Source organism: Aquarana catesbeiana, linkage group LG01 (genome assembly GCF_042186555.1).
Source record: "Aquarana catesbeiana isolate 2022-GZ linkage group LG01, ASM4218655v1, whole genome shotgun sequence".
Taxonomy (NCBI): Eukaryota; Metazoa; Chordata; class Amphibia; order Anura; family Ranidae; genus Aquarana; species Aquarana catesbeiana.
Window position 1 is genome coordinate 839,381,711 of NC_133324.1, and position 14,931 is coordinate 839,396,641.

At 35.2% G+C, this 14,931-nt stretch overlaps 3 protein-coding genes across 3 annotated transcripts; all 3 read right to left on the bottom strand.

The window, feature by feature from the left end:
- Nucleotides 1-3,527: 3,527 nt before the first annotated feature.
- LOC141124685 (interferon lambda-2-like) lies at nucleotides 3,528-4,061 on the bottom strand. The gene has a single exon (XM_073612280.1). The coding sequence runs from the start codon at nucleotides 4,059-4,061 to the stop codon at nucleotides 3,528-3,530; it is 534 nt and encodes a 177-aa protein (XP_073468381.1).
- A 3,806-nt stretch (nucleotides 4,062-7,867) lies between these two features.
- On the bottom strand, nucleotides 7,868-8,401 carry LOC141124702 (interferon lambda-2-like). Its single transcript, XM_073612281.1, has one exon. The coding sequence runs from the start codon at nucleotides 8,399-8,401 to the stop codon at nucleotides 7,868-7,870; it is 534 nt and encodes a 177-aa protein (XP_073468382.1).
- A 3,821-nt stretch (nucleotides 8,402-12,222) lies between these two features.
- On the bottom strand, nucleotides 12,223-12,756 carry LOC141124718 (interferon lambda-2-like). Its single transcript, XM_073612282.1, has one exon. It carries the CDS (start codon nucleotides 12,754-12,756, stop codon nucleotides 12,223-12,225), a length of 534 nt encoding a protein of 177 aa, XP_073468383.1.
- Nucleotides 12,757-14,931: the final 2,175 nt, after the last annotated feature.

The following is a 14,931-nucleotide window of genomic DNA, read 5'->3' on the forward strand; positions in this document are numbered from 1 at the left end:
TGAAATAAAGTTATGTGGGCGCCGTTGAAAACAATCTGTTCATTTCTGCGCGCCTTGTGCATGATCTCCTCTTTCAGGGAAAAACTTTGCAGGCAGCAAATGATGTCACGGGGGGGAAGTGTATCTGGGCCTCTGGCTCTTAGGGCTCTGTGCGCTCTGACAAATTCAATGTCCGTGTCCTCTGGTCTCTCCAGGAGGCTATTGAAAACCCTCTGCAGTGCATGAGTTATTTGGTCTGCATCAACCGATTCTGGTATACCTCGAACTCTGATGTTACACCGTCTCCCCCTGTTATCGAGGTCTTCCAGGTGTCTGTTCATCTCAATAAAATGGAGTGCATGAGATGAGACCACTTTATCCAGCCTGTTTATGGCTTTATCTCTGTGTTTTCCTGCTGTTTCAGCGGTGGCCATTTTCTCTGTGAGAACTAACAGGTTGGTTTTGAGGTCCGTGATAGCTGCAGAATACGAGGCTTTAATGTCAGCAGCAAAGACTGACATATCTGCATAAGTTAGTGGATGGTCAGGACGTGCTTCTCTCCTACCATTATCCTCTGTAGCTGACAGGGAGTCTTCACTGAGATCCTCCTCACGCTGCACCGGCGCCATCTTCCCTCCTGCATTCACTCTCTGTATCACGGCTTGATTCCTGAAAATCTCTGAAATGTTCCTCCCGGCTGCTGCAGCGGTAGAGCGGCGGGAACGGGTGTGCTGTGGGAAACGATTCTGTATGCTCATCGTCGCTTGCAGTGCGGCAGAAAGACTGGTTTGGGCCGTTGGTCTGACAGAGCTCCTCGTTTAGGCTGCCATCTCCATCGCGCGCCAAGCCACGCCCCCGCAAGTTTATTTTTTCATTGCCAGTACACGATAAATTCCATACAGATGGTAACTCATTTCAGCTGATCTTTACCTTAGTTGTAGCAAGATATGGTTGGACCCCTAATTTTATATACCCACCCACCAAGGTAGGCAAGACAATGGTAATGGTAATACATGAACTAGATTACCAATAGCCTCTAGAAATCGCAAAAATCTAAAAACCATATAGATGCAACATTGCATATGAAGGAAAGTTTAAGGAAAAGGAAAAGAAAAGTAGCTACATTAATTGATAAGGTCAATGTCCCACCTACAGTTAATACCTAGAAGCAATCTAGTCTCAAGCCTAAATATCCTAAATACTTCACACCAAAGTAAACAATGGCGTAAATCTCCCCAATGTACAGAACCATCAGTAAATTCAATAAAATGGAAAGATAAAAAAATATTTTCTAGACACGGTAGGGCACTCCTCTACACCATGTTGTTCACCTATCTGCTTCAGCAGCTTTCCAGTGTATCCCGCATATAGTACTCTTCACTCTGCACAGGAAATAATTTAAACCATGTTCTTGGAGTTACAACTTAAACACTGATGGATACAACCAATCATTAGCCAATACAGATTGTACCGTTCTGATTTTTGGATGAACTTTATAACAGCAACATGTATTGAGCCCACATTTGAAATACCCCTTCACCTTAATCCAAGTAGGAGACTTAAATTTGATATAAAAAAGGCTGGGTGAAAAAAGGGATCCTAAAGTGAGTGTCCTCTTAGAAGATAAGTGACAACCTACTTATAAAATGGTATGCAGCTTACAACCACCAAGTAAAATGGGCAAAATTATGCCTAATAATTTGTTTAATAGTAGTTTAATACTCAGTGGAAAAGATGGTCTCAAATATATTTTTGCCAGACAATCATTAGTTGTTACTTTCACCCAAAAGAAAACTCCCTGTTTTTACTCCTGTATATTTTATTAGCTACATTCAGAGTACACTGTATATATTTTCTCTTTCTTAAGCTGAATACACAGTATACAATCTTCTTTCGATTTTTTCCTTTAGATTTACCAAAACCATATAATAAGAGGTCAAACCTAAACGCTTTCAATTTGTATGCAATCAGGCAGGCCCTTACCCTACATGGTTTTGGTAAATCCAAAGGAAATCAAACAACAAAAGTTGTGTAGTGTGTATCCAGCTTTAATCTTTCCATAATGATCTCAGTTTCTGACCCAAGGGACTTATAATCCAAACTATTTCTCCTAGCCCATGTAAGTTCTCCCACTGGCACAGTTTTAATAGTACAGTAGTTTGAGGTTGACAACTGCTAGCAGGCAATGTTATTTTCCTCTCCTTTGTTCATATGCAATGTAGCCTGTGTATAATGCCGGGGAAGCAGTTTTTGTATATGTCGATTTTTTTTCAGATATATGTGATTTCAGGATACCATTGGTAATCCGGTTTTCATATTGCCGTTACCCTCTTCTTACCTACCTTGGTGGGTAGGCATATAATGATAGAAGGATCTAACCATACTTTGATTTTCAAAATTCAAAGCATTCCTCTTGTGATTATCTGGAATTTAATGGTTTGTTCTGTTACATAGTGAACTGTGTCATACATCATCCAATTAGAAGTCCTTTTCTTTTCTTTCTTTTTACAGAGCCAACACTTGCATAAATAGTGTACAGAAAGTTACACAAAAACACAAACTTCTGAAAAAAAGATTAAACACAACTGTCTGTATAATACTTTGCTACATTATATTTATTAGTTGCACAAGTGTGTATATACATTTGAATGTAGCTAGAAACATGTGAAATAAATAATTTAATAACTTATAAATAATATTAAATAAATAATATCAAAAACATATTGGTCAAAATTAAACATAAAGACATTCGTCAAGAAACTCCCCTTTCACAACTATATATATATATATATATATATATATATATATATATATATATATATATATATATATATATATATATATATACAACATATGCATTTATCAATAAAATATTTTTTCTTTAACATTAATCAATTACAGATATATTGCATCCTCCAGGGAGCTAGAAACTTGTAAAAAAAATGTTCTTAATAACTTATGTAATATAAATAATAAATAAATAACATTAAAAACTTACAGGTTTTAACATGAATATAAACAGATATGATAAGATAAAATAATATTAAATAAATAAGATTAAATACTTATAGGTTAAAAAATAATTGTAAGCACACATCACAAAAAAAAAATCCTTTTGACTACTACTACTCTAGACAGAATTTGTGCTGTGTAGAGAGTAGGTCAGTCATTTTTGGGTTGATAAGGAATCTTGTCTGCTGGGATAAACAATTAGGTCCATTTATGATATATAAGTTTGTGTTTACGAAATCCCTTGTAGGATAGGTTAATAGTGGATAAATCCTGTAGTTGTAAATTTCAGGAATGTACTTTATGGATGAATTTCCTATAGGTTTTAGTAGATCAAAGATGAGTAGATACTTCTTTTAAAGTAGTACTGTATGTCCTTCAGTCGTAAGGTATAGAAGAATATGTCTATGTTGAAAAAGTCCATCCTTTACTGCTTATCCTTCATCCTGATGGTCTTCCTGGTTCTAATATGTTCAGATATAGCATAAGAGACTTATCTGTGCTTACAGTAGGGAGTTTATTTGATGTAGAAGTGCAGGTTAGTGGTTGAGAGCCCAACATGTCACATCTTCCACCCTCAGAGGAATAAGGCTCAGTATTACAGCTTCCTGGACACAATCTGGAGATGCTGTTTCCTTAAAATGCTGGAGGTGATGCAGCCACAGCTTCAGCTCAGGTGACGTAGACTCATTGTTTTCAGGAGATCCTCTACAGACCATCAGATCATCTTTCAGTTTGAGGAAAACCATAAGTGCCTGTTTTACAGTTTCATTCTGAGCAGACACAGACATGTTCGTCAGAACCTCAACTGTTAGTGACACCCGCTCCAAAGTCAGGATGAGACGATTCCTCTGCGTAAGGTCACATACAGATGGTTTGTGTCTCAGCATTCTTCTGTAGCATCTCATTGCGTTGGTAGACATGTTCTTTTCATGATCATGTTGCAGCTCCTTTAGTGTTGTTATGTCAGAGGACGTCACTGATAAATAGCGGGATTTCGGGCAGAGTCTCCTGTGCAAGCGCCCACTTACTGCAACCAGTAAAGTGCTCAACACCAGCAGCCTGATATCCATTTCTGTTTTGCTGGCTTGGATCTGATAATGTCTTTCTGGTTCCAGATATTTGTTCCGTTACACTGTCACTCCACAGTGCTAGTCTCTGGTTGATCTGAAGTCTTGTATCCATGATTCTCCTTTTATATTTCTGTTTCCAGGAGAAAAATGTCCTCATTTTCATGATGTTGTGAAGTTCTCTTTCGTTCAGAACTCAAGTGACATGAGAGAGACGATAGCTGCTCTGGGAACTTCTATATCACTTTCAGTTTCCTTTCTATTCAGGTAAGAAGGTAACCTCAGATAGCTAGTGACATTCTTCTACATGTCAAACAGGAAACTCCTCCTTCCTGATACAGGACTCTCCTCTATACAGGTTTATCGTATATTGTCAAAAGAACTTTTACAACATATTATTGCCAACAGAAAAAAACATAACACAGCTTTTTAAATGTTCTGCCACACAAGTCTAAAAATGTGAAAAGAAGGAAGAAAATATAGGAAAGATGTATAAACATAACATACCAGTTTAGGTATTGTGCTTAAACCATTTTTTAACCAACAATATTGAAACTTTTTTTCATTTTTAAAATTAAAAAAAAAAATGTTGTGTCACAATAATAATTCACAAATAATGTGGGGATAGAGGTATATAAAAAGATTAAAGGTTGTGAGACTTTAATTGGCTTTCACTTTGGCTTTCCTTATCCACACATTTGTTGCTGGTTAGTATCCCAGAAAGTATGGATGTCAGAAACAGCCAGACAACTAGCATATCCAGAAGATCAGCATTGGTGGCCCCTGTGTTTTTCTCTATTGAGCCTTACTTTAGGCATAATCATCTGCATAAACTGTACGCTACCTCATTTTTATAATTATTTTTATACTGGCAGTTGGTAGTTTGTACTCACTTCACCTAGAAGATCAACTGATTAACTGAATATCAGTCTTTCATTTATATTGGTAATTTACTCCCACCATATAATTGCTTTAAAAATGTACGTAAATGCAATACTTGGATCTGTAACGTTACTCTGTGTAAACCCAAAGCTATGTATGATTTGATTGCATCTTGTGTATATACAGTTCAGGTGATATGATCAGCTCCCCATCAGGTCAAATGGCAGAACTTTTGATGTTTCCAGGATGCAAGTTTATTTTTTCATTGCCAGTACAGGATAAATTCCATACAGATGGTAACTCATTTCAGCTGATCTTTACCTTAGTTGTAGCAAGATATGGTTGGACCCCTAATTTTATATACCCACCCACCAAGGTAGACAAGACAATGGTAATGGTAATACATGAACTAGATTACCAATAGCCTCTAGAAATCACAAAAATCTAAAAACCATATAGATGCAACATTGCATATGAAGGAAAGTTTAAGGAAAAGGAAAAGAAAAGTAGCTACATTCATTGATAAGGTCAATGTCCCACCTACAGTTAATACCTAGAAGCAATCTAGTCTCAAGCCTAAATATCCTAAATACTTCACACCAAAGTAAACAATGGCGTAAATCTCCCCAATGTACAGAACCATCAGTAAATTCAATAAAATGGAAAGATAAAAAAATATTTTCTAGACACGGTAGGGCACTCTTCTACACCATGTTGTTCACCTATCTGCTTCAGCAGCTTTCCAGTGTATCCCGCATATAGTACTCTTCACTCTGCACAGGAAATAATTTAAACCATGTTCTTGGAGTTACAACTTAAACACTGATGGATACAACCAATCATTAGCCAATACAGATTGTACCGTTCTGATTTTTGGATGAACTTTATAACAGCAACATGTATTGAGCCCACATTTGAAATACCCCTTCACCTTAATCCAAGTAGGAGACTTAAATTTGATATAAAAAAGGCTGGGTGAAAAAAGGGATCCTAAAGTGAGTGTCCTCTTAGAAGATAAGTGACAACCTACTTATAAAATGGTATGCAGCTTACAACCACCAAGTAAAATGGGCAAATTATGCCTAATAATTTGTTTAATAGTAGTTTAATACTCAGTGGAAAAGATGGTCTCAAATATATTTTTGCCAGACAATCATTAGTTGTTACTTTCACCCAAAAGAAAACTCCCTGTTTTTACTCCTGTATATTTTATTAGCTACATTCAGAGTACACTGTATATATTTTCTCTTTCTTAAGCTGAATACACAGTATACAATCTTCTTTAGATTTTTTCCTTTAGATTTACCAAAACCATATAATAAGAGGTCAAACCTAAACGCTTTCAATTTGTATGCAATCAGGCAGGCCCTTACCCTACAACCCTACATGGTTTTGGTAAATCCAAAGGAAATCAAACAACAAAAGTTGTGTAGTGTGTATCCAGCTTTAATCTTTCCATAATGATCTCAGTTTCTGACCCAAGGGACTTATAATCCAAACTATTTCTCCTAGCCCATGTAAGTTCTCCCACTGGCACAGTTTTAATAGTACAGTAGTTTGAGGTTGACAACTGCTAGCAGGCAATGTTATTTTCCTCTCCTTTGTTCATATGCAATGTAGCCTGTGTATAATGCCGGGGAAGCAGTTTTTGTATATGTCGATTTTTTTTCAGATATATGTGATTTCAGGATACCATTGGTAATCCGGTTTTCATATTGCCGTTACCCTCTTCTTACCTACCTTGGTGGGTAGGCATATAATGATAGAAGGATCTAACCATACTTTGATTTTCAAAATTCAAAGCATTCCTCTTGTGATTATCTGGAATTTAATGGTTTGTTCTGTTACATAGTGAACTGTGTCATACATCATCCAATTAGAAGTCCTTTTCTTTTCTTTCTTTTTACAGAGCCAACACTTGCATAAATAGTGTACAGAAAGTTACACAAAAACACAAACTTCTGAAAAAAAGATTAAACACAACTGTCTGTATAATACTTTGCTACATTATATTTATTAGTTGCACAAGTGTGTATATACATTTGAATGTAGCTAGAAACATGTGAAATAAATAATTTAATAACTTATAAATAATATTAAATAAATAATATCAAAAACATATTGGTCAAAATTAAACATAAAGACATTCGTCAAGAAACTCCCCTTTCACAACTATATATATATATATATATATATATATATATATATATATATATATATATACACAACATATGCATTTATCAATAAAATATTTTTTCTTTAACATTAATCAATTACAGATATATTGCATCCTCCAGGGAGCTAGAAACTTGTAAAAAAAATGTTCTTAATAACTTATGTAATATAAATAATAAATAAATAACATTAAAAACTTACAGGTTTTAACATGAATATAAACAGATATGATAAGATAAAATAATATTAAATAAATAAGATTAAATACTTATAGGTTAAAAAATAATTGTAAGCACACATCACAAAAAAAAAAATCCTTTTCACTACTACTACTCTCCACAGAATTTGTGCTGTGTAGAGAGTAGGTCAGTCATTTTTGGGTTGATAAGGAATCTTGTCTGCTGGGATAAACAATTAGGTCCATTTATGATATATAAGTTTGTGTTTACGAAATCCCTTGTAGGATAGGTTAATAGTGGATAAATCCTGTAGTTGTAAATTTCAGGAATGTACTTTATGGATGAATTTCCTATAGGTTTTAGTAGATCAAAGATGAGTAGATACTTCTTTTAAAGTAGTACTGTATGTCCTTCAGTCGTAAGGTATAGAAGAATATGTCTATGTTGAAAAAGTCCATCCTTTACTGCTTATCCTTCATCCTGATGGTCTTCCTGGTTCTAATATGTTCAGATATAGCATAAGAGACTTATCTGTGCTTACAGTAGGGAGTTTATTTGATACAGAAGTGCAGGTTAGTGGTTGAGAGCCCAACATGTCACATCTTCCACCCTCAGAGGAATAAGGCTCAGTATTACAGCTTCCTGGACACAATCTGGAGATGCTGTTTCCTTAAAATGTTGGAGGTGATGCAGCCACAGCTTCAGCTCAGGTGACGTAGACTCATTGTTTTCAGGAGATCCTCTACAGACCATCAGATCATCTTTCAGTTTGAGGAAAACCATAAGTGCCTGTTTTACAGTTTCATTCTGAGCAGACACAGACATGTTCGTCAGAACCTCAACTGTTAGTGACACCCGCTCCAAAGTCAGGATGAGACGATTCCTCTGCGTAAGGTCACATACAGATGGTTTGTGTCTCAGCATTCTTCTGTAGCATCTCATTGCGTTGGTAGACATGTTCTTTTCATGATCATGTTGCAGCTCCTTTAGTGTTGTTATGTCAGAGGACGTCACTGATAAATAGCGGGATTTAGGGCAGAGTCTCCTGTGCAAGCGCCCACTTACTGCAACCAGTAAAGTGCTCAACACCAGCAGCCTGATATCCATTTCTGTTTTGCTGGCTTGGATCTGATAATGTCTTTCTGGTTCCAGATATTTGTTCCGTTACACTGTCACTCCACAGTGCTAGTCTCTGGTTGATCTGAAGTCTTGTATCCATGATTCTCCTTTTATATTTCTGTTTGCAGGAGAAAAATGTCCTCATTTTCATGATGTTGTGAAGTTCTCTTTCGTTCAGAACTCAAGTGACATGAGAGAGACGATAGCTGCTCTGGGAACTTCTATATCACTTTCAGTTTCCTTTCTATTCAGGTAAGAAGGTAACATCAGATAGCTAGTGACATTCTTCTACATGTCAAACAGGAAACTCCTCCTTTCTGATACAGGACTCTCCTCTATACAGGTTTATCGTATATTGTCAAAAGAACTTTTACAACATATTATTGCCAACAGAAAAAAACATAACACAGCTTTTTAAATGTTCTGCCACACAAGTCTAAAAATGTGAAAAGAAGGAAGAAAATATAGGAAAGATGTATAAACATAACATACCAGTTTAGGTATTGTGCTTAAACCATTTTTTAACCAACAATATTGAAACTTTTTTTCATTTTTAAAATTAAAAAAAAAAATGTTGTGTCACAATAATAATTCACAAATAATGTGGGGATAGAGGTATATAAAAAGATTAAAGGTTGTGAGACTTTAATTGGCTTTCACTTTGGCTTTCCTTATCCACACATTTGTTGCTGGTTAGTATCTCAGAAAGTATGGATGTCAGAAACAGCCAGACAACTAGCATATCCAGAAGATCAGCATTGGTGGCCCCTGTGTTTTTCTCTATTGAGCCTTACTTTAGGCATAATCATCTGCATAAACTGTACGCTACCTCATTTTTATAATTATTTTTATACTGGCAGTTGGTAGTTTGTACTCACTTCACCTAGAAGATCAACTGATTAACTGAATATCAGTCTTTCATTTATATTGGTAATTTACTCCCACCATATAATTGCTTTAAAAATGTACGTAAATGCACTACTTGGATCTTTAACGTTACTCTGTGTAAACCCAAAGCTATGTATGATTTGATTGCATCTTGTGTATATACAGTTCAGGTGATATGATCAGCTCCCCATCAGGTCAAATGGCAGAACTTTTGATGTTTCCAGGATGCAAGTTTATTTTTTCATTGCCAGTACACGATAAATTCCATACAGATGGTAACTCATTTCAGCTGATCTTTACCTTAGTTGTAGCAAGATATGGTTGGACCCCTAATTTTATATACCCACCCACCAAGGTAGGCAAGACAATGGTAATGGTAATACATGAACTAGATTACCAATAGCCTCTAGAAATCACAAAAATCTAAAAACCATATAGATGCAACATTGCATATGAAGGAAAGTTTAAGGAAAAGGAAAAGAAAAGTAGCTACATTCATTGATAAGGTCAATGTCCCACCTACAGTTAATACCTAGAAGCAATCTAGTCTCAAGCCTAAATATCCTAAATACTTCACACCAAAGTAAACAATGGCGTAAATCTCCCCAATGTACAGAACCATCAGTAAATTCAATAAAATGGAAAGATAAAAAAATATTTTCTAGACACGGTAGGGCACTCTTCTACACCATGTTGTTCACCTATCTGCTTCAGCAGCTTTCCAGTGTATCCCGCATATAGTACTCTTCACTCTGCACAGGAAATAATTTAAACCATGTTCTTGGAGTTACAACTTAAACACTGATGGATACAACCAATCATTAGCCAATACAGATTGTACCGTTCTGATTTTTGGATGAACTTTATAACAGCAACATGTATTGAGCCCACATTTGAAATACCCCTTCACCTTAATCCAAGTAGGAGACTTAAATTTGATATAAAAAAGGCTGGGTGAAAAAAGGGATCCTAAAGTGAGTGTCCTCTTAGAAGATAAGTGACAACCTACTTATAAAATGGTATGCAGCTTACAACCACCAAGTAAAATGGGCAAATTATGCCTAATAATTTGTTTAATAGTAGTTTAATACTCAGTGGAAAAGATGGTCTCAAATATATTTTTGCCAGACAATCATTAGTTGTTACTTTCACCCAAAAGAAAACTCCCTGTTTTTACTCCTGTATATTTTATTAGCTACATTCAGAGTACACTGTATATATTTTCTCTTTCTTAAGCTGAATACACAGTATACAATCTTCTTTAGATTTTTTCCTTTAGATTTACCAAAACCATATAATAAGAGGTCAAACCTAAACGCTTTCAATTTGTATGCAATCAGGCAGGCCCTTACCCTACATGGTTTTGGTAAATCCAAAGGAAATCAAACAACAAAAGTTGTGTAGTGTGTATCCAGCTTTAATCTTTCCATAATGATTTCAGTTTCTGACCCAAGGGACTTATAATCCAAACTATTTCTCCTAGCCCATGTAAGTTCTCCCACTGGCACAGTTTTAATAGTACAGTAGTTTGAGGTTGACAACTGCTAGCAGGCAATGTTATTTTCCTCTCCTTTGTTCATATGCAATGTAGCCTGTGTATAATGCCGGGGAAGCAGTTTTTGTATATGTCGATTTTTTTTCAGATATATGTGATTTCAGGATACCATTGGTAATCCGGTTTTTATATTGCCGTTACCCTCTTCTTACCTACCTTGGTGGGTAGGCATATAATGATAGAAGGATCTAACCATACTTTGATTTTCAAAATTCAAAGCATTCCTCTTGTGATTATCTGGAATTTAATGGTTTGTTCTGTTACATAGTGAACTGTGTCATACATCATCCAATTAGAAGTCCTTTTCTTTTCTTTCTTTTTACAGAGCCAACACTTGCATAAATAGTGTACAGAAAGTTACACAAAAACACAAACTTCTGAAAAAAAGATTAAACACAACTGTCTGTATAATACTTTACTACATTATATTTATTAGTTGCACAAGTGTGTATATACATTTGAATGTAGCTAGAAATATGTGAAATAAATAATTTAATAACTTATAAATAATATTAAATAAATAATATCAAAAACATATTGGTCAAAATTAAACATAAAGACATTCGTCAAGAAACTCCCTTTTCACAACTATATATATATATATATATATATATATATATATATATATATATATATATATATATATATATATATATATATATACAACATATGCATTTATCAATAAAATATTTTTTCTTTAACATTAATCAATTACAGATATATTGCATCCTCCAGGGAGCTAGAAACTTGTAAAAAAAAATGTTCTTAATAACTTATGTAATATAAATAATAAATAAATAACATTAAAAACTTACAGGTTTTAACATGAATATAAACAGATATGATAAGATAAAATAATATTAAATAAATAAGATTAAATACTTATAGGTTAAAAAATAATTGTAAGCACACATCACAAAAAAAAAAATCCTTTTCACTACTACTACTCTCCACAGAATTTGTGCTGTGTAGAGAGTAGGTCAGTCATTTTTGGGTTGATAAGGAATCTTGTCTGCTGGGATAAACAATTAGGTCCATTTATGATATATAAGTTTGTGTTTACGAAATCCCTTGTAGGATAGGTTAATAGTGGATAAATCCTGTAGTTGTAAATTTCAGGAATGTACTTTATGGATGAATTTCCTATAGGTTTTAGTAGATCAAAGATGAGTAGATACTTCTTTTAAAGTAGTACTGTATGTCCTTCAGTCGTAAGGTATAGAAGAATATGTCTATGTTGAAAAAGTCCATCCTTTACTGCTTATCCTTCATCCTGATGGTCTTCCTGGTTCTAATATGTTCAGATATAGCATAAGAGACTTATCTGTGCTTACAGTAGGGAGTTTATTTGATACAGAAGTGCAGGTTAGTGGTTGAGAGCCCAACATGTCACATCTTCCACCCTCAGAGGAATAAGGCTCAGTATTACAGCTTCCTGGACACAATCTGGGGATGCTGTTTCCTTAAAATGTTGGAGGTGATGCAGCCACAGCTTCAGCTCAGGTGACGTAGACTCATTGTTTTCAGGAGATCCTCTACAGACCATCAGATCATCTTTCAGTTTGAGGAAAACCATAAGTGCCTGTTTTACAGTTTCATTCTGAGCAGACACAGACATGTTCGTCAGAACCTCAACTGTTAGTGACACCCGCTCCAAAGTCAGGATGAGACGATTCCTCTGCGTAAGGTCACATACAGATGGTTTGTGTCTCAGCATTCTTCTGTAGCATCTCATTGCGTTGGTAGACATGTTCTTTTCATGATCATGTTGCAGCTCCTTTAGTGTTGTTATGTCAGAGGACGTCACTGATAAATAGCGGGATTTCGGGCAGAGTCTCCTGTGCAAGCGCCCACTTACTGCAACCAGTAAAGTGCTCAACACCAGCAGCCTGATATCCATTTCTGTTTTGCTGGCTTGGATCTGATAATGTCTTTCTGGTTCCAGATATTTGTTCCGTTACACTGTCACTCCACAGTGCTAGTCTCTGGTTGATCTGAAGTCTTGTATCCATGATTCTCCTTTTATATTTCTGTTTGCAGGAGAAAAATGTCCTCATTTTCATGATGTTGTGAAGTTCTCTTTCGTTCAGAACTCAAGTGACATGAGAGAGACGATAGCTGCTCTGGGAACTTCTATATCACTTTCAGTTTCCTTTCTATTCAGGTAAGAAGGTAACATCAGATAGCTAGTGACATTCTTCTACATGTCAAACAGGAAACTCCTCCTTCCTGATACAGGACTCTCCTCTATACAGGTTTATCGTATATTGTCAAAAGAACTTTTACAACATATTATTGCCAACAGAAAAAAACATAACACAGCTTTTTAAATGTTCTGCCACACAAGTCTAAAAATGTGAAAAGAAGGAAGAAAATATAGGAAAGATGTATAAACATAACATACCAGTTTAGGTATTGTGCTTAAACCATTTTTTAACCAACAATATTGAAACTTTTTTTCATTTTTAAAATTAAAAAAAAAAATGTTGTGTCACAATAATAATTCACAAATAATGTGGGGATAGAGGTATATAAAAAGATTAAAGATTGTGAGACTTTAATTGGCTTTCACTTTGGCTTTCCTTATCCACACATTTGTTGCTGGTTAGTATCTCAGAAAGTATGGATGTCAGAAACAGCCAGACAACTAGCATATCCAGAAGATCAGCATTGGTGGCCCCTGTGTTTTTCTCTATTGAGCCTTACTTTAGGCATAATCATCTGCATAAACTGTACGCTACCTCATTTTTATAATTATTTTTATACTGGCAGTTGGTAGTTTGTACTCACTTCACCTAGAAGATCAACTGATTAACTGAATATCAGTTTTTCATTTATATTGGTAATTTACTCCCACCATATAATTGCTTTAAAAATGTACGTAAATGCAATACTTGGATCTGTAACGTTACTCTGTGTAAACCCAAAGCTATGTATGATTTGATTGCATCTTGTGTATATACAGTTCAGGTGATATGATCAGCTCCCCATCAGGTCAAATGGCAGAACTTTTGATGTTTCCAGGATGCAAGTTTATTTTTTCATTGCCAGTACAGGATAAATTCCATACAGATGGTAACTCATTTCAGCTGATCTTTACCTTAGTTGTAGCAAGATATGGTTGGACCCCTAATTTTATATACCCACCCACCAAGGTAGGCAAGACAATGGTAATGGTAATACATGAACTAGATTACCAATAGCCTCTAGAAATCACAAAAATCTAAAAACCATATAGATGCAACATTGCATATGAAGGAAAGTTTAAGGAAAAGGAAAAGAAAAGTAGCTACATTCATTGATAAGGTCAATGTCCCACCTACAGTTAATACCTAGAAGCAATCTAGTCTCAAGCCTAAATATCCTAAATACTTCACACCAAAGTAAACAATGGCGTAAATCTCCCCAATGTACAGAACCATCAGTAAATTCAATAAAATGGAAAGATAAAAAAATATTTTCTAGACACGGTAGGGCACTCTTCTACACCATGTTGTTCACCTATCTGCTTCAGCAGCTTTCCAGTGTATCCCGCATATAGTACTCTTCACTCTGCACAGGAAATAATTTAAACCATGTTCTTGGAGTTACAACTTAAACACTGATGGATACAACCAATCATTAGCCAATACAGATTGTACCGTTCTGATTTTATAACAGCAACATGTATTGAGCCCACATTTGAAATACCCCTTCACCTTAATCCAAGTAGGAGACTTAAATTTGATATAAAAAAGGCTGGGTGAAAAAAGGGATCCTAAAGTGAGTGTCCTCTTAGAAGATAAGTGACAACCTACTTATAAAATGGTATGCAGCTTACAACCACCAAGTAAAATGGGCAAATTATGCCTAATAATTTGTTTAATAGTAGTTTAATACTCAGTGGAAAAGATGGTCTCAAATATATTTTTGCCAGACAATCATTAGTTGTTACTTTCACCCAAAAGAAAACTCCCTGTTTTTACTCCTGTATATTTTATTTTATTTTTTTCAATAAAGTTTATTGAGTTTTACAGGTTTACAAAGTATATGTAACATACATCTCAGTCTGTGTGTATACAAACTCATAGCGTAT